Genomic DNA, 21762 nt, shown 5'->3' with positions numbered 1-21762 from the left:
ACCAGTGTGTCAATATGATTATGCTGAACATATATTCAAGTTACTTCATGAATCTATGTGAACAAATCTATTACAAATTTTGGAAGCTTTAAAGGTAAACTTCTTTACTATTTATTTGTTAAATACGCGATTATCAGTTAGTTTTAAGTGACAGTCTTCTGGAGATTGGAGGTTCAATTCAGTAACTAAGACTAACATAATAATTAACATTGACTGGGAAAACAAGAATTAAAAGCTGATTGCTGTAATGCAGGATCTTATGGAGTAGGTATTGTGACAAGACTATATTCCGGTGAAATATGTTATGTGGAGATAGGTAACCAACCCGGAACATTCTACATAAGGAACCGAGTCACTGATTTTCACCGAACCCTTGTAGAAAAACAGAGACTTCTCCCTGAACATTAATACGCTGTATTTTTCTCTATGTAAATAAACTTCTCTTTCAGTATTCAAACCACAGTGAATATTTATTTCTGCCTTTCACGGAATACTTTATCTTTGATTGTCCGAATAATAGGCCACCTTAGGACATATCAAAATAGTATCTGACAAAATCAGAAAAAGCATTATGTGATGTTATGTAAGTCCATTACTGTACAGAGATTGACAGCATGATGTTAAAGATATGGCATAGTTAAGGAAGAGAAATTGTACATATACTATTGAGTTGTATGCTATAATAGGAACTGAACGAAAGACTACATTTTGTATTATTAATGTTATCAACTGTGTTACGTTAAAAAAAATCGTCAGCTTTTGTTTTTTTTTAATGTTTTGAAACTGAACGAGATTAATATTCAAACTGTGATTCAGTTATTAGAAGTTGGATAAATTTTATAATCACAAATGAAAAAAGGTTTGAAGTAAAATTGTAGTAATCAGTGCTCTCTGAGAAAAATAGGGCTAAGGCTTTGACTAGAATTCAAAAGCGTTGGTTGCAAATGGAGAAAGGCACTAACACAGTGTGCTGCAATGCTGCATCATAGGACATGAAAATATTACATGATTTGAATCATTGAAATAAATGACACTGTACTTTAACAAAAAGGTCAAATATGACAAAATAGACATGTTTAAGTAACTATTGAAATTACCAACAATGAAAGAGTTATTCAAACTGAAGAATTCGAGTAAAAGATATATATTTAGAAGCAATTATAAAAAGTGAACGTATGCACAATGACAAACGTAGTTTCGGCGGCGCTATTTTACCATTTGTCACTGTGCAGAGGGAGACAACTCTCGTTTATTAAGAGATTCGTTCATTTTTTGATCTCATAATTCAAGACACGATATTTTTTAAAAATCAAAACATTAAAAAAAAAAAAGAAAAGAAAGCTGCAACGACAACTAGAGTTATCTCCCTTGGAAAGAAACTGATTTCCATGCCAGAGTTATCACCCTTACAGTACTTATTCAAGTACTGTAATTTTTGTTTTTGTTTTTTCTGTATGACAATGCATTGTTTATTTCAGGTGCTTTTACACGGTGTAAATTTGAATTTGACCATGTTCCGTGGGAAGCATGAGAAGACTTTTATTAAGGAACATTGTACAATAATATAATTTATGAACTTAGAGAAATCTCGTAAATTGATAATTCCCTTGCTTAAGGGGTGTAAAATCGAGGTAGTCTCTATTCCACAATTCCATTGAAGTTGTATTTTTGAAATAAATAAAATCACTTGTATTATTTGTATGCTTTAAACTACTGTTCTCATCTTAAGTATTATTTTCACAATGTTTCGGACAATGTAACCTCCAACCTTTCTTCAGGTGTATCTTGTCGAACTCTGGAATCTTTATGCCAAACTAGAGAATTTGCATGGAATTTCGAGTGGAGCCTTTTATTTAATCCATGAGGGTATCATGTTCTTGTTCCGTCAGCCATAACTGAATAAAAGTCTTCTCTAATTCGCAATTATATTCTTAGTATTGCCTGTGGGTCAAATAAAGGGTTCCTTTTGAAATTCCTTGCAGATTCCTGAGTTCAACAGAAAATTCTTGAGTTTGACAAGATACATCAGAAGAAGGTCTGATATTACATCGGCTGAAATATTGTGAAAATAAGACTGAAGATGAAAACAGTAGTCTGAATAATCTTAATATTGCAAATTATTAATCTTAATGTCAAAAATTCAGAAAAATAAAATCACATTATGTAGATTATTGGATTCAAGTGCTCTTAACTCACCTTTCTCTCTCTCTCTCTCTCTCTCTCTCTCTCTCTCTCTCTCTCTCTCTCATATTAGTTTACTATGGATTTAAGAAAAATATGTGATAAACTATCATAAAAGGACTCATCTGAAGTGAACATTAAACAGCAGAGTGACAGCGCCACTCCTTAAAGACTTTTTTATCAATTTAGTCTAAAATTTCAATTTTACAAAGTTTTTCTGGTAATTAATCTACTTAATGTATTTTTGATTAAATTTTACTTGTGGTTAGAATAGAAACTGCCTCAATTTTGTATTTCTAAACTAGCAAATTATCTCAAATTTATGTTTAAAATTAAAACTGAGCATCCACCAGTTCTCCAACGAAAATCAGAATAAAATATATGAGCCCGTACCACAATCAATCGTCAATCTACCAAAAGTTATTGCTCTTTATTATTACCTGCCTCCCTGCGTTTCTTTCAAAGTTTGCCATAAGTGTATTGTTGTTATGTTAGATTTTAATAGCAAATTCAATTAGATGGAGAATCACCTCAGATTCTCGTGACTCGTTTCTTCCACTCATCTCTGACAGACATTGCCGTGTTGAAGTTTGTGGACGCCTGAGCAGCATCCCTTCATGTATGTTCTACCATACAATCAGACATAAAACAAAGGAACAAATGAAAACGATAATGTTTGAAATATTTATTTACCACAAACCCTAAAGTATACAATCTCAGATAGACTGTGTCCATAAAAATGTGTACATAATTGCAAGAAAGTTTGAAAAGAATTGTTTATTACAATTACCCTGGATAATCAATACTATTACTGATATAAATTATTTTAAAGGAAATAAAGTTGCGAAATTATTTTAAAAAAACATATTTTTTGCTTTAATTACTCATTTATGACATATTTCCGTTCAAAATTAATATTAATATAAGAATTATAAGCATGTTAAATTTGCATATATATCGATTCTGAGGAAAGTAGCCATGTTTGCTTAGTCAGTAATACAAACTAAGATGGCTACTTTGCGTTCAATAGATATTCATGCAAACTTAAGACAACTCACAAATTCTATTAAATATTAATTGTTTTAATATAAATATGCCACAAATAGATAAAATAAACAAAAAAATGATTTTTGATTAACATCCTAAGTGTACTTCTTTTAAAAAATATGTTAGTAATACTTATTTATTTTATGAAATTTATGGATAAAATTGTATTAATATGGATTATGTAGCAAACAATTTTTACTTTTTTTTATTTTTGCAATTTTTTTATTTTATTTTTTTCATGTTTAATGTGTAAATATCTGGAATTATGAGTAAGGATTAGTGTTTGCCAGGAACAAAACAAACTCACTCAACACTACCATAAATTCTAATTTCTGGTACTGATGTTTTTTTTTTTAATGCTGTTTGTACAAGTCAACACGGGCTTGTTCCTGTCAGCCTGATGTATGTTTAGTCTGAGAAGGTCTACTCTCCCAGGCTTTACCTTCTGTAGATTAGTCTGTAGCTGCTCATCTGAAGCACCCTTAAAATTCCCAAGTTATCACACTTTTTTCTTAACTACTTCTAAATGCCTCTTTGCAGTATTATTTTTATCTCCCCCCCCCTGTTCAAAAGAAGAAGGAAGAATATGACACTGATAAAAAATACAGAGGTAAAGCAAAGATGAAAAATAAACGAAAACATGTCAATGTAGGAAAGTAAAAAATGAAAGTGATGGCCATCAATTTAACAATTTAATACAAAATAGACCTTTCAAATGATTGTTCATCATCCTTAAACATTGCTTTCCGCATCCCAAAGAATATGATGCATCATGTATTAAATGTCTTCAAAATCTCATGTCTCTCTTATTTAGCTTACCATGCACTCTCCCATTTACGGATCAACACTCTTTCTCGAAAAAACAGATGTTTGATTTTCAAACAACTGGGCATGTGTGACAGAGATAACCACTACTTCATCTATCTGCACATATCATTATTCTGCCGACCAATCAGATCTCATCAAAGCATCTTCATCAGCAGCAGCTGACTCATCTGTTTAAAAAGAATGTGCTTCTTCATTCCGAGCACACTTCCAGCTCTGTCCCCAATTTCTTTGTTGGATTAGACAGCATCTCTACCAGAAACTCTTGTCACAAGAAACTCTGCTAGAGGATTCATTCATGACAGCAATGATAAACCAGACTTCTACAGTCCTCATCCATAATGACAGCTCCAAATAGGATGATAATAGATCCACATCTGCCTAACCATATAACATTATTGTCTACAGCTGACTTCTGCCAACAATAACCACCACTGCTGTGACCGCGAAAATAGCAGGATTTCCCTTCTATAGTCTAATTCTTTCTCACTGGGGATAGGCATTAGCAACATGGTCGTGTCAGAGCTACCTAGCTAACAGAGAGAAAATCCAGTAGGAGTTGGCATTAGGATCCGTTGTCTTCTAGTCATCTCTACCTCTGCATGTGGCAAGCAAAGATGTGTCAGGCAAGAAACTTCAAATTAATGGAGCGAAAGTGCTAATGTTGCTTCTGTGCCATTTCTTTCTCTATTCTAGACCAAATATTTAGCAACTTCACATTTAACCGCTGGTCATTACTGTTCTCAGTGTCAAGGATAAACACTTGCAATCTCACATTGTAATGAATAATTGCAACTAATAAAGAGTATATGTATTATTTAATTGGAATTCATTATTGAGATGAGTATTATTTATCAATTTTTATTGATTGCGGACTATTATCCTCATCTACGGTTCCAGGTGAAAATTGTCTGAAGAAAGCGGTTTCAATTCTACTCAAAGCCGGCCAGAGCCTTACTTGGCCAAAAACGTGGTGAGATGACAATAACTATGGATGGCAGTAATTGCTAAGAATGCAGTTAGGAGATTCAGAGTTCCTATCCTGTTGCAGTTACCACCTGACAAAGGTCAGAGGAATAGTTGGTCGAAACGTTGTGAAACAACAACTAAAAACAAACAAACAAAGCAACAACAAAATAACGACTTTCAATGAAAAAACAACATTCCAGTCAGGATACATCAGCATCATTATCATTAACATCATTATCATCAGCATCATTATCATTAACATCATTATCATCAGCATCATTATCATTAACATCATTATCATCAGCATCATTATCATTAACATCATTATTATTAACATCATTATCATCAGCATCATTATCATTAACATCATTATCATCAGCATCATTATCATTAACATCATTATTATTAACATCATTATCATCAGCATCATTATCATTAACATCATTATCATCAGCATCATTATCATTAACATCATTATTATTAACATCATTATCATCAGCATCATTATCATTAACATCATTATCATCAGCATCATTATCATTAACATCATTATCATCAGCCTCATTATCATTAACATCATTATCATCTGCATCATTATCATCAGCATCATTATCATTAACATCATTATCATCAGCATCATTATCATCAGCATCATTATCATCAGCATCATTATCATTAACATCATCATCATCAGCATCATTATCATCAGCATCATTATCATCAACATCATTATCATTAACATCATTATCATTAACATCATTATCATCAGCATCATTATCATTAACATCATTATCATTAACATCATTATCATCAGCATCATTATCATTAACATCATTATCATTAACATCATTATCATCAGCATCATTATCATTAACATCATTATCATCAGCATCATTATCATCAACATCATTATCATTAACATCATTATTATTAACATCAGGTCGCAAATGGGTAATCTCTTCCTCCACTTCACACCACAGCACTACCCAACTACAAAGGTAAGAAAACAAACCAACCAATCCAACTGCTAAGATCACAGTATATACACTTGATTCAGCTAGTAAAGTTGCATATAGAACATATGATTTGCATATAGAACATATGATTTGCATATAGAACATACAATTTGCATATAGTAATCGTGACAGAAACTATAAATTGTACTGTCTGAGCATGCTTGTGCTTCTAAATTTGACTTCCGGTTCCGAATCCTCAGGTAAGTCATTCTGTGTTTCTTTTGTTTTTAAATTTTGTTGTTCAGTTCTGCTACACATTCCCGTGATCTGATGATCACATAGATGACAACTCGGAGCCAATTCTTTTTTTCTTACCACTCCTTCCTCCTCAGATGATTCATCTTGAGCAGTGTTATTTGGCACAGATGCGTCATCTTCTTTGCCACATGCCTCATTGACAGTAATCAACCTCACACTCTCTTACGCCCTCCATGGTATACAGGCCCATGGCTGGATGCAGGTCCCTTAAATGGTGAGGCATCCCATCAACAACAACGTTCTGTGGGTTTTTCACTCCTGTGACGCATCTGCATGATCATCCACATTGTATCTATTCTGCTGCTGCTGTTTTGGCTTTCCTAGAGAGGGTGTGTCGATACCCTTCAGTCGTATTTGGTAACTATAAATAAGGTTAACTGGGTCAGTCTGTAGTCACACATCATTCTTAGGGGTAACATTGTACCAATAGACTGCTTCTGCTATGGAACACTGTTTCCTTGCCACAATTCGCTTCAGGCTTCAATGACACTGCTCCACAATGGCATTGCTGGAGGGGACGTATGCACAACGAAAGTTCAGTTGAACTTCCTATTCACCCAGAAAATTCTCAAAGACCCTGCTGCGAAATATTGTATCATTGTTGATGAGTATTTCTGTTGGTACACCACACTCACAAAACAGGACTTCTAAGTGACTGATGATGCTTGCCACATCCTGTCATCTCAAATGACACCAGATTGAGAACCGTATAGGCCTGTAAGTGACAGATAGTGTTTGCCTTGGTAGTGGGTTACATCCAATTTCATCTGAAACTAAGCATCACTAATGTCCAATTTCTCTTTTGGTCAGTGCGTGGGTGGTGGGCCCTAACTAATACCTTACAAATCGTGAGATCCACTTGTTTAACAAAGTATAACATTTGCCTTAAGCAACGATAGCTACTTTGGTGATGGATAGACTTCATACAGACAAAGTCATACTTACTTGGCAACATGGCTCCTGCACAGTGCAGAAATTCAACTTTTTTTATGAAATCAAGCCATTGCTGTGGTTCTCTCATTAGAGCATCTGCATAGTTACGTTCTGACCTCACTAGGACTGCATCTACAGTTTATCAAACAGTTTACCTTCTTTGACCAAACTTGTGAGTGCGTCAAGCTGCCACCTGATCAATATTTCACTTGCTGCTTTAGTGTAAACCCTAGCCTTCCTCATGAGGATGTCCATGATCCATTTGTGCACAGAGGTAGAGTCAGTGTAAAGATGCAGCACGGTTGCTTCCCACATCAATGTTCATTCTGTTTAGCACAGCATCGAGCTCCACCAAATTTATATGCTGCATGTCACCTTCCTTTTGTAACCAGCTCACATCCTCCACGGTGGCTCGATCATGCTACAGTGATACCCCAGTGATTTAGGAACTTGCATCAATCCACACATCTAGCTCAACATCATCCACATACCACTTTCCTTGCACAAGGTCTTCTTGATGTGCTCTTGCAGCAACCTCTTCAATCATCATCATTAAAATCACCTTGTTATCCCAGCCTTGTAATCACTATTCTCCTCCTTCTCTTACTACTACTACTACTACTACTACTACTACTACCACCACCAAGATAACGATGACAATTAGTACCCAACTCCTTCCTAAAAGACATGTTCATTTATTTATTTTTAAATAAATATCTCGAGTATTTTTAACAAGAGACAACAAACCAAAATAAGGGATGAAAATAATAAATATATAACAAATAAATGTTACCAAAGGTAAGATAAGTTCTACCTACTGTGTAAATTTCTTTGTGTTTTAACTTATTCTAAAACAGTTTTTAGTTCAATACTGAACTAGTGTGAACTTTGTTTAGAAAGAGCAAAAAAAAAAAATGATTGACATTACAGGGTCACACAGTCTTGATAATTCCTCAAAATTCGACAATTGCTCAAAAACACTGATAATAAAAATATATAATTCAGCCTTTTTTCCATTCTTAGAGATGCAATGAACTAAAAGCGGCTTAAAATAAGTTAAAATACCCACAAAAAATTATTCTGATTGGTAGAAGGGTAACATTTATTTGTTATATATTTATTTTTTTACTCCATTTTTGGTTTTATTAATTCTTGTTAAAAATGCCCAATATCTCATTTAAATTTTGTTGGGCATATAAGTTCGTTTTTTTCCCTTCTTTTGTTTATGTCACATTCATAACACATCTCATCAATATTTGTTCTATTTTTTCCTTGTTTTCGTATCAGTGGAGGAGGGCCACTAATGACTGAATGTATGAGTTTTAGAGATACGAGTTTGCGCCCCTATAGAATAATTAATAAGTCAAACACGTAGCACAGAAAGTTTATTTTGACGGCAAAAAGTTGGACTGTGTTCAAATAAGAAAAAGAAAGAGTAGAAAGTATTTTAGATGTTGCATGTCAGTCAGCAGTTATCTTCAGCGAAGATTGTCTATGTTAGAGTATCCAGTGGACAGGGAAAGGAGAGAGAGAGAGAGAGAGAGATAGAGAGAGAGAGAGAGAGGTCTTTGATGCTTGTTGGGTTCTCTCTGTTGACCGACTATGATTTCCAAAGGGGCTGAAGAAATTCCTTACAGGACAAATGGAATCAATGTGCCTTGCAAGCTGGTTGTGTTCAATAATAGGACTCCCCTGTTATGGTGAATTGCCAGGAAAATGAAGCAGGAGGTAACACTGTGATTATTAATTGTGTTTTAAAATGTGGAATGTTTACTTAGAGAAAGAATGTTGTTTCAAATAGATTTTAAGTCATAATAAAAGAGTTATTTCATAAACAATAAAACATTATAGTTAGATATTTATGCAATAAAATAGATTTGGAATTTTAGTTTCATAAACAATAATTTATAATAAACAATAACAATAAGATTGATCTGTGACGTCATTTAACAAATGAGGAGATAATTTTATATATATATATATATATATATATATATATATATATATATATATATATACAAGTAAGCAGACAGTCAATCAGAGAAGAAGTTAGTGAATGGGAGCTTTGGTTTGGAAGACATTTGGTCTCTAAAAGTCCATGGAAGCAGTTCAGTGGTCATGATTAAAGCTTTGAAATGTAGAATACAAAGAAGCATTTGCAATTCTGAGAGGTGAGGAACATCGAGAAAATAAAGTTGCATAAAATATAACCCCGAATGTCAAGTGTCATTCCTTTGGATGGAAGAAGTCTTCATTGCACCTTTTACAGACCTGTCAATCAAGACCATTGATGGAAGACGGTATGTTCCCTTTTTGGTCTGATGTATTCCTGCAGAAAAATATTGTTTATTCTTGTAAAGAACTGTGTTCATTAATGTACAATGAATGTTTCTCGTTAACTGTTTATTTGAATGGCTAAAACACTGATGCACACATGCACTCATAAATAAATGTTATATAGACTAGACAACATGAGCTGCTAGACACGTACACATAAACACATCCTATATACAGCAAGCTTCCTTTCTAGGGCAATTGCTCTTGACATATCAAAGGTCTTCGACAAGGTATGGCATAAAGGCCTACTTCACAAGATTTCCAGCTATGGTATAACTGGAAATGTTCTCTCTATCACTAAATCATTCCTCTCTGATAGGCTCATAAGAGTAATGGTTGATCGACAAAAATCAGAGGCCTGCAGTATTAATGCTGGACCCCTCAAGGGTCCATCCTGGGCCCAACTCTCTTCCTGATCTGCATCAATGATCTCCCTAAACACATACTTAAATCATTCGTTGACATCTATGCTGATGACACGACCATCTACGGCAACACATCAAAGGCTGTAAATGACAAAACTCTCTCTGATTCTCTCTCCTCTGATCTCGAGCGTGTGGTTCAGTGGGGCAAGACATGGCTGGTTACCTTTAATGCATTTAAAACCAAACTCCTATCTTTACATCATCAACGCTCTGATCCCCATCTGGCATCAATTGAAAGGGATGGCTCTCATCTAGGAGACGCCCCATGTTTTGACAAGCTTCTGGACTTGACCTTCACTCCTGATCTAAAATGGAACACATACATCAAGTCTGTTGCCAAAGTCGCTGGAAAGATGGTGGGATCCTTCTACCGCTCCAGAAGATATCTCACTACTGATGCAATTCTCTATAAAAGCCAAGTACGTCCAAGGATGGAATACTGCTGCCATATCTGGGCAGGAGCTGCTGAAAACAGCCTATCCTGCCTTGACAGAGTACAAAATAGACTTCATGGCTTAGTGGGGGATGCCCTTTTCTCTTCCCTGCAACCTCTCTCCCACATAAGAGACGTTGCAAGCCTATTTTTGTTATTTCCATGGCAGGTGCTCGTCTGGACTCCAATCTCTGGTCCCCCCTCGCCAATCTTACGAAAAAAAACTGTCTAGCTGAATCCACTGTCAAAAAATTCCCCACTCTTTATCTATGCCTAAATGAAAACGTAGATTCCATGAACAAAGCTTCTTTCTTAGAACTGCACGCCTGTGGAACTCTGTTCCGTTTTCCTGCTTCCCACCTGACTATAAACCTGGATGCCTTCAAGTCCAACATAAACAAATTTCTGATGAACCGCCCCCTTAAGTAGACACTTTATTAAATCTCCACACTAACGTACTGTACTTACAATAACCCTTACCCTTGAGTGGTTTCCGGGCCTTGATAAGTGGTGATCACCTTGTAAAAAAAAAAAAAAAAAAAAAAAAGCACGGCTACAAGAGATGCACACATATATATATGCAATATATCTACACAAGACACACACTAGAGATGATATGGCCGGTAAAAATAATTTTACACACACACACACACACACATATATATATATATATATATGTACTGGTTATATAACAGGTTGGTCAGTGTGTGGACGACTCGCTCAGCAGGAGGCATTGATTTGCAAGAGAAAATAAATCTGTTATTTTATTGATAACTGTTACAAGTGCACTAATGAGTAACCATCATTCACCACAGTACAGTGTGGCTACAAGCTGACTGGGGTATTTATTAGAATAGCCAACAAAACAAGCAAAAAGAAAAGGGCGATAAAATAATTATAAATATACGGTGAATAAACGTTACCATAGACAACCTAAGTTATTCTTCTGCCAATCTTAATAAGTTTTTTTTTTTAAATCTTATTGTAAACTGTTTTTATTTTATTATTTAAAAATAAATATAATGTAAACTGTATCGAATTAGAACGACCCCCCCCCCCGAAAAAAAAAAGGATACTGTCCTTACAGCCAGTTTCGAGCCTCGAAAATCGCTCCAAAATCGAAAATTAAACAAAATATTGGTAGAAGAAGCAAGCACATCCAATAAATGTCATCAAGTCGTGTCAAAACTTATTAATCTGAAAGTCCATGTACATATGTTATCACGCGATTTTCTTGCTGATTTATGTCTTTTGTCGCACTCTTCTACCATTCTTTCTATATTAGAAATCTACTGATTCATGAAACCGAGCAAATTAGCCACAAGCCCGATTTTGGCTCGTATGGAAAAATCGTTTTTTTAAATTAGGAAGGAACTATTATTTTGATTACACCGTTTCTTAATATACTTTCATTATTATTATCATACGTTTTGATATCAATATCATAACAACTATGATATAATAATTTATGTATTCTTAACTAATTAATAATTTATTTATCCTTCAATAAATTTAAACAGATGTCCTGATTTGAATAATAATAATTAAAAAATTAATTATTTTAGTTCGCAATATTTTAAAAGCAGAATAAGAGAATTGAAGTAATCCGTTATTCCGTCGATCCAGTAGCAAAATGGCCGACGAACCAGAGTCTGCTGTTGGTGAGGAAATATCAAAAGCCTTGGATATTGGCGTAGATGGGGTAAATAAGCATTATGATTTTATATTTTGCCATCTTATACGCTTATGAAAGGAAAACTTAATTTATCGAAATTCTTGTACCTTATTAGAAATCTCTTTCCATGTGTTTTCTTAAGCAAGTGGGTGTGTTGTGATTTGTAACAAAAAAAAAAAAAAAAAGAGCAGACCGTCGCTTATTGTGTTGTTATTGCATGAAAAAATAAATAAATAAACGGTTCAACACAAATAGATGTTTATTTCTTATATTTAAATCTAAAAATTACTATATCTAAATTGTGTGACCAGTTTTTGTATGTCTGTTTCTCGCCTCTACGTGTCTTTACACCTTTTTATTTACTATCGATTATTGAAATTAAAAAAACTGCGATATTGTAAAGTATTAAAGTCAACTTTAAAAAAATCCTATCAACAATGATTTGATCACGAAATTAAATCCAGAAAAATGCATTTCGGTTTCTACGTAGATAAACCACTAAACCAGCCATTTTAATTCTTCCTTAATATTTGGGGGAAAAATATGAATTACTTCGTGATTCTTCAAAATTTGAAGAGAAATTAGAAACTTCCAAAACGATTAGAAAGTCGTGTTTTCTCTGGTTTATAAATTCGGTAAATTTTTCTTACTTTCGAACTTCATAATCACCTTTAAAATGACGATTTTATAGGTTTTCAGGTATGCTGAAAAAAATAATATGCGCGCGTTTGCGCGTACAACAATGGCCACCCCGCCACCACTTATAACTTAAGAAATTACGTTATTTAATATCCGGGAAACTATTTGTTTGCGAAAATTTTAAATGCGATATTCGTTTTCAGCATACCTGAAAACCTAGTAAAGTCGTCATTTGATTGCTAAGGTAAAAATTTACCATAAATTCTTAACAAAACAAACAAACAAAAAATCTTCTTTTCCTTTTCTCTTACTTTCCCTCTCTGTCCTGTTCTAAGCAAGTCTGTTGACCTATCCCACAAATCTAAAATTCCAATCATGAAAGGAATACTCAATCAAACATAGACCCTCACTATCATGTCTCCTTCTCCAACATCAGGGGTCTACATTCCAACCTTCCAGAGATTCAAACTCTATTACAGGAGACTAAACCTGACCTATTATTCCTAAGTGAGATCGGCATTGGACCGACTACTTCCCTAGATGAGTTAATAATTAAAGGATACTCTAACTTAATCTCTAAACCCGACCCCCAAGATCGGCATGGAGTATGTGCCTACATTAAAGACGACTTTCCATATCGCAGGGATATTTTCAGAGAAGATCCTAATTCATCCTATATGTACTTCTGGGTTGCACTGGCTCACACTACTGCGTTCATATTTGCACTCTATCGCCCCCACAACAGTTGAGTTACTATCTTTAAAAGCATATCTGAGAAAATTGACCTCGTCCTGTTTGCATATCCCTCGGCAAACATTCATGTCTGTGGAGACTTTAATGTTCACAATGTAGAATGGTTGACCCACTCAAACAAGACAGATGATGAGGGGAGGTTCTGTCACGATTTCTCCATTGCTTATGACCTCACTCAGATTGTTCATGAACCTACTCGTGTCCCCGATACTGACGCCCAGTATGCAAGTCCCCTAGACCTTTTTCTCACAACTTGCCCTGAGCTATGTTCATCCTCCGTTTTGTCTCCACTGGGATCTTCCGACCACTCTGTTGTATCAGTTAAGATAAAAACGAAATGTAATAGGTCCTCAGATGTACCTCTCCATCGTACAATATATCAATACTCAATGGCTGACTGGGATAGCTTCCGCATATTTATATCAGATCTACCTCTGCGTTCCATGTTTAAAAAGGATGTGTTCTCTATAGTATCAGACCTGACAGAATAGTTAATTGTAGGTATAGACCGTTTCATACCCTCAAAAAAGTTCCAACAAAAACCTAACAGCCAGCTGTGGTTCTCTCCAGAATGTGCTGCTGCCATTGCACACAGAAATCACTTTTTCCATTGCTTCCAACGTAATAGATGTACTGAGACTAAAGCCGCCTTCAGGTCCACCAGCAACCTCTGTAAAAAAGTAATAAAGAAGGTGAGAGAGTTGTATGCTCAGTCCATCAAGTCGAAAGTAGCTGAGCAGCGGCTAGGGTCCCATCAGTTTTGGCAAATAACAAAGAGAATCCTGAACAGAAGTGTGTGCTCTATCCCGACTATCATCAATGGACCTGAGTTAATCTCATCAGCATCAGACAAAGCCAAACTCTTTGCCAAGATCTTTGCAGCTAATTCTACTCTTTATGACCAAGGCCGCCAACTATCAGTATTTTCTTGTGTATCTGAAAATACGCTATGTGACATACAAATATCTGTATGTGAGGTTGCCAAGCTAATCAAAAGCCTTGATTCTAGTAAAGCAACTGGCCCTAATGGCATTCCAATTATAGTGCTCAAAAGCTTCAACCAGAACTAGCGCCCATACTTACAAAGTTATTTAAGCGTTGTCTTAATGAGAAATGCTTCCCAACACCTTGGAAAATCTCATCAGTATGCCTTGTATTTAAAAATTCAGGTGATAGATCATCTCCCTCTCAATACAGACCAATAAGTCTTCTGTGCATCATGAGTAAGCTGCTGGAATCTGTGTTAAATAGAGAAGTAGTCAATCATCTCAGCAAAAATAACCTTTAATAATAAATAGTGACGTGCAATATGGTTTCCGTTTTGCTAGATCTCCAGATGTACTTACAGTTATATCTCATAGGATTAGCGAATCTCTCTACGGAGGCTTCCTCTCAAGAGTAATCGCTCTTGACATATCAAAGGCCTTTGATAAGGTATAGGATAAAGGACTACTTCACAAGATCTCCAGCTATACTATAGCTGGAAATGTCTTCTCAATTATTAAATCGTTTCTCTCTGATAGGTTCATAAGAGTAGTGGTTGATGGGTAGAAATCAGAACCTCTCTGTATTAATGCTGGAGTCCCTCATGGGTCCATTCTGGACCTAACTCTCTTCCTGATCTACATAAGTGCTAATCTGAGTAAGCACCTATTATTTAATTCAAAGATTGAAAAATTGGAAAGCTATTTACATACAGTAATTTTATACAACATTACGCAAACAATTACAGTTTTAAGAAATTTGGTTCAGTTAATAATTTAATGATGAAACTATATAATAATAATTAATTTAATGTTACTAACCTTATTTTTAAAAAATTGACAAAACAAAACAAATGGTAACATAAGGTACTGATGCAGAAGTACAGACTGTGCTGAAATAATACTGTTATTATTTAGAAACCCATTCTTAACATAGGGGTAAGCCTTTTTTTCTTTCTTTCTTTTTAAAAAACTATTCTGTACATTCACCTAACAATTTAATAAACAAAGATTACCCTCAAAATTGAAGTTAACTTGAAAATCCCATCTAAAAAAAAAAATAGCACTATCTGTATTCTGCATTAATACCGTTGATTCTGGCCAGAATTTAAAGGCTTCAAATGCTAAAGTTTTGTGCGTCAACATCTTGTCGGACATGTTTTCGTTTCCATTAAAAAAAAAAAAAAAATGAAAATGATTTTGAAGCCTTTAACTTGGCGAATAGAAACTAATTTCTGATTAGAATTAACGTTTATCAATATATTTTTTTTTTTTTTACATAGGTTAATTTCTGCTGCAATCACGTAAATGGCAATGGCTGAATCCTTAGAAAACAACCCCCAGAATGTAGTAAAATGAAAACAAAAATGGATAATTACATTCAATGCTACAAAAACAAATCTCCTTTCCTTTAACAACTATAAGAAACTTTTCCAACCACTGATTGCCATGACTGATAGCATTCTCCCAGAGAATTCAATGTTAAAGTTCCTGGACCTAACATTCACATAGGCAACATGAATTGGAATAAATATATTGAAGATGTTGCTAAGTCTGCTGCAAAGAATGTGGACTACCAGGCTAGAAAACTTTTCACACCTGCCAGTATTTTGATCTCTAGCTACCATTTGCTCATGTATGAGTTATTGTTTGATGATTAAACCCTATCTATTTGCATCTCCACAAGGGCAGAGTTGAGCACAAATTTGGTTTTAAATGTGGGTGAAATCCAGTTCACCAAAAAGTAACTTTCTGTATTTGAAGAAAAATAAAAATTACCCGAGATTAGGACAGAACAGATATTGTACTCTAAGCCTGAATAGTCAAGTTCATAACCCTATCCTTTAACTAAAAAATTATAAACTTGAGTTCTTATTCTTCCTTAGTTAAACTTTCTTGACAATTATATTTTTCCAGACTTTTTCATTTCGGCGTTTTTTTTATTTTTTAAAATTTTATTTTACTCCAAATAGTTTTAAGAGATCAAATTTAAATTTATATACGAAGGCTCCTTTAAGAATAGACGCTGTTCTCTGTATGGCTGCTATCTGTATTTCGTTACAGCTTGGTCTTCAAGGGATTGCTTGTATTTCTGAAGATTATTTTTTATTAGGCTAGTCGCTCCTTTCACAACGGGTATAATATTTATTTCTTTCGGAGGCCAGTCGACTAAAGCGTATCTGTTTTTTGCACCTCCTTTTCCTCTTAGCATTATATGTTCGAGCCTGTCTACTGTGGCTAATTTTTTTTTTTTCGCTCACATGGGTACTCGCTGCTATTTACATTTAAAAAAAAAAAAAAAAAAAAAAATGTTTTTGTTTTTATTTTTACACAAAAATAGGTCCCAAAACATAAATTGTTTTTGCCTAATTTCTTCCAGTTTTATTTCCTTTTAGGTATATATATTGAAAAATGTCTGCAAACAATATTTCTTTCAAAATTATTAAATTCTGTTTCTCTTTAACACTTAAGATTTAAAAATGTTTACATTGTTTCAAATTATAAAGTGTTCTCTTTATCTTGTTTATAATCTAAACAAAGTTCTGTATATATTGTTTAAAATAATAATTGTTTATTATTTAAAGAAACCATTCTATTTATATTGTTTCTTTTTTTCTGCTTATTTAAAACTGTCACATTCTGAAATACCGTTTACATGGTAACGTACAGGTGACTACAGGAATTTAGTTCCTTCTAAATGATTGAGGGTTTGAGAGTATTTTGCCACCTGAACTACCATACTCTGCCCGCCAGATTAATATGCATGAGCCAAACGACACTGCAACCACCAAATTATTTTGTTCATTCATAGTATTTGCACATGGGAATCCTGACAGTGATTATCAAAATTACATTTCGGGCAAATTTTGTGGCAACCCCACCTCCACTCGCAAAATGGGGTGTCTATTCTGAAAGCCATTCTAAACATAGGTAGGTTGAGAGTGTCCATTCCGAAAGTCGTTCTTAACACGAGGTGGTTGGGGTTGGGCAACGACAACAGCCATACTTTAATTTTTTTACGTGGGGTGGGGGTGGGGGGAATGCTACCACCGGGCAATGTCAGTTAACGGGTTGTGATATTAGATCACTGTCTGACTGACGTAAATGAATATTTAAAATTAAGATGTTTAAATTCAATGTTATTTCACGCGGTTAATAGTAGTCGAATGGATTAGGTCTCCGCTAATCGAGCCGGAGATGTCTCGTGTTGTGAGGTTCAAATCATTTGACTGGTATTAATCGTGACACCCTGCACTGAAGATTCCCAAAAGGATGAAACACTAGTGTCTGTAGGTATTTAATTATTATAGTAAAAAATAATTATATATATATATATATATATATATATATATATGTATATCCCCTGACTCTCTCTCTCTTTCTCTCTCTCTTTCTATATCCCCTGACTCTCGCTCTCACTTTTTCCATTATTAAACTGTAACAGTCTTTGTGTTTCTAGTAAAGGCAACATCATATCTTCCACATTTCTGAAAAGGGATTCAATCTGTTATTGCTATCTACTGTTGTCAAATAATGGATGGAGAAGTTGACCATACATCTGGCAGCAGAACTCTGATCCATGTCATACCTCTGAGGGAAAAACCTAAAAGTGTCTCTCTGCGAATGACCTTGACATTACCAGTTTCACCATTTAGCATTTATAATTTGACTGATTGCAGCACTAGGATGTATGCATTGCAGTTAAGAAATGCATTGCAGTTAAGAAAAATATTACCTGTACTGCCTGCAACACCAAGTACAAGCTGATTGTTCAGACATGTCTCGAAAGATATCTTGAAGGATATCCATATTCTAAGTTGTAAGTTTTACTTGAATTATCAATAGCAGTGATCTGATTCTATATTCTTTCTTCTTCAACAAATAAATTTATTGATTTCACATGTTTTATATTTTTTATTTAATTTAAAATTGATATTTCATTTTGCTTCCACATTTTACAATGTATGAATCAATCAATCCTAGCAACTTAACAGATCTAATAAGTCTAATGCTATCAATTTAGCATATAAAAAAATTAAAGTAAAATTTTATTGTCAATAATTTGTCATATAACTGGAAGATACAAAGAAATCTAAATCCAGTCAAAGTCCAGTTGTCTTTAGATCTTAATGTAGGGTATCCTACATTTTGACTATCTTCTTAGCCAGGGTTTTTTATCTTGCATTGAAAAAAAATGAATTGATTATATATCATTTTGGGAATGTGGCAAAATTTTTATGTTGAGTTTATGAGAAATATTCTTTTGCATTTGTGTATGACAGCCTCTCTGGTTGAATCCATGACTTGAATAATTTGTTTCTGCACATTTCAGGGTGGGAGGTATTTGCACATGGCCATATTTGAAAGCTCTTGTATAAATATGTGCCAAAATTAAAAATTTCTTTTGGTAACAACAAATTCAGCAACACCTACCTCTCTGAAGATTTTTATTTTATCTTATTAAAAAAGATGACTGCAGTTTATGTTATTTTTGTTTTTCAAGTTGGATGACCAGGAATTTGACTTGCCTCCTGTGGAGGTTCCACCCACCTTGGAAAGCATCCTTAATGAGGTAAGATTTTAAAAAAAATATTAATGTATGCATTAGGTTAAAAATTTGGAATTTTAATGTTGGGCTCACAATCTCTGCTTCTTTATTTGACTCTTCATAAGGAACAATTTTAAATTTCGATTGCAAACCAATTTTCAGTTTTCAAACCAGGTTTAATCAGCATCTCAAGTATTTTACCTGAAGGTCACAATTCATTTTAATAAGTAAATGTATTAAACCGAAAGAAACAGTCAGAAAGAAAGCCAGAGAGAGAGAAACTAACACTTTAAAATGACGACTTACTTGCATGCATGATAAATAAATATATACAGTGGGGATAATAAGTATTCGATACATGCTAAAAAATTTTATTTTTCATTTTAATAAGCACTTATAAAACGGAATTCAAAAAAATTTTTAACTGTATAAAGCTTGCATCATAACGAGCATTCAGAAAGTTAACATATTCATTTTAGAAAAAATATCAAAATGAAAATTCTGAAATAGTGTAAAAAGTATTCAATACATAGTGACAAATGATCATTTAATACTTTGTTGCATTACCCTTGTTGCTTACCGCTCCATGCAAACATTTTCTATACTTTGATACAAGGTTGTGGCACCTATTTGGAGGAATTTTAGACCATTCATCCTTACAAATTTGTTCCAATTGTTTCAGATTACTGGGTTGATATTTACTGACCTGTACTTTAAGCTCTCGTTGCAAATTTGTGATCAAATTAAGGTCCGGGGGACTGACTGGGCCACGGCAACATGTTTATATTATGTTCAACAAACCATTTCTGTGTTAATTTTGCACAATACTTTGGATCATTGTCCTGCTGGAATATCCAGTGTTGACCCAAGTTCAACATTTGAGCAGATTCAAACAAATTTTCTTCCAAAATATCCCGATAAATGGCACTGTTCATACGTTTTTTAATGATATGAATTTTTCCAGTGCCGCTGGAAGAAAAGCAGTTCCACACCATTATGTTTCCTCCACCGAATTTAACAATTGGGATGGTGTTCTTCAGTTTGAACTCTTCTCCCTTCCTTCTCCAAACCTGATGTTGGTGGCTATGATTGAATAACTCTATTTTGGTCTCATCAGACCAAATTACATTGTCCCAGTAGCTTGCAGGTTTTGATAAATTATTTTCAAATTCAAGTCTGGCTCTGATTTGTCGCTTGGTGAGAAGAGAAGTTTTCCTTGCCAAATAGGACTGAAGTCCACGTTCTCGCAATGCATTAGTCACTGTACTAATAGTAAACTAAATAATAACATTAATCCCATTCTTTGCTGGTAACTTGAGGATTAGCTGAAACAGTTCTGGTCATCCTATTCAATGCTCGATTTGAAATTTTCTTTAGGGCACCAGCCCGAGTAAGATTGGCAGTGGTATGATGCATTTTCGATTTCCTAATTATTGAACCTACTGTCGAAGGATGCACGTTGAACTGTTTTCCAATCAAACCCTTCACCACACTTATGGGTATCAATAATCTTGTTTCACAGATCAACACTGTTCTTGGGTTTTAACCATTATTAAAAATGTCAGATAGTAGCAAGGCACTGCAGATGACTTCAATTCACATCTACCAACTAAAGAATTTGCGACCAAGATTGATTTTTTAAAATAAATTTATTAAAAAACGAAAAATTCATCAGTTGAAGAAGCCAAACTTCTATGTAGTATTAAAAAAATCTAATATTTGAAATTAAAAAAAAAAATACTGCTACAAATGGATAGAATAGAGATGCACTCTTAAATACGAAAATTTAGCTTAAAAAACACATTCTGGTTGAATGTCAACCGGTGTCAATCGGAATGTGTCCCTTTTCATCGGCACTTAGATTGGGGTCCTTATTCTAGACTAGATCCAAACAGAGAAATGAATGAAATTAGGAAATTTCATTCATTTGTTACTATGTATCGAATACTTTTTACACTAGGAATTTCAGAATTTTCGTTTTGATATCTTTTCTAAAATGAATATGTTAACTTTCTGAGTAGTAATATGCTCGTTATGATGCAAGCTTTATACAGTTAAAATTTTGTTTTGAATTCTGTTTTATAAATGTTTATTAAAATGAAAAATAAAATTTTGCAGCATGTATCGAATACTTATTATCCCCACTGTGTGTGTGTGTGTATATATATATATATATATATATATATATATAGTGGAAATGGTAATTAATAAAGACTGAAGAAAGTGCTCAATACCGTTGTAGAGCAGATATGCGTTTTATTTTTTATTACCGTATCTTTCTGTTAAGTTACATTATTGTTCCAGCTACTTGGCCGTTTTTTGGGCCGTCTGTAGCATCCTCAGACTTTTACAGAAATATATATATATAATTGTATGTTTGTGTCATGAATTCATTAGGTTATGTCATGCAATTACGTGATTTCATAAACTTCCGTTAATTAACAATTAAATTCTGACTTCTCCTTCATCAATCACTTCTCCACTCAACTAAAGGTTTTCTTTATGCAAAACTTGTATCCTGCAAAGTAGATCTGGCAAAATTATGGGGAAATTGATTTCTTTGGACTGTGTAGGTAAAGAGATCTGATATAGTCAAACACTCCCTCTTTCATCAGTTATATATATGAATGCTTTTCTATTCTTTGAACCTACAATGCCTGATGTCTCTACAGCGGCAGGGATGAAAACACATCCATTCTTCTGAACTCGATATTAATTTTACACTCATCAGCACTCCTA

At 34.1% G+C, this 21762-nt stretch overlaps 1 protein-coding gene across 2 annotated transcripts in view; it reads left to right on the top strand.

The window, feature by feature from the left end:
* The first annotated feature begins 11935 nt into the window (after window positions 1-11935).
* Window positions 11936-21762, top strand: part of LOC145248041 (vacuolar protein sorting-associated protein 8 homolog) — a 135162-nt gene continuing 125335 nt past the window's right edge. Inside the window, exons 1-2 of one of the 2 annotated variants that reach the window (XM_080109771.1) lie at window positions 11936-12126; window positions 18979-19047. In XM_080109771.1, coding sequence (XP_079965897.1) covers window positions 12058-12126; window positions 18979-19047 — 138 coding nt within the window. In that variant the 5' untranslated portion in view covers window positions 11936-12057. The remainder of the gene's footprint in view (window positions 12127-18978; window positions 19048-21762) is intronic. The other variant, XM_080109772.1, reaches the window with a different exon arrangement.

Source organism: Euprymna scolopes, chromosome 26 (assembly GCF_053919585.1).
Source record: "Euprymna scolopes isolate OS-2025 chromosome 26, ASM5391958v1, whole genome shotgun sequence".
Classification (NCBI taxonomy): domain Eukaryota; kingdom Metazoa; phylum Mollusca; class Cephalopoda; order Sepiida; family Sepiolidae; genus Euprymna; species Euprymna scolopes.
The sequence above is the reverse complement of the archived record's forward strand: the minus strand, read 5'-3'. Positions and strand labels throughout refer to the sequence as shown.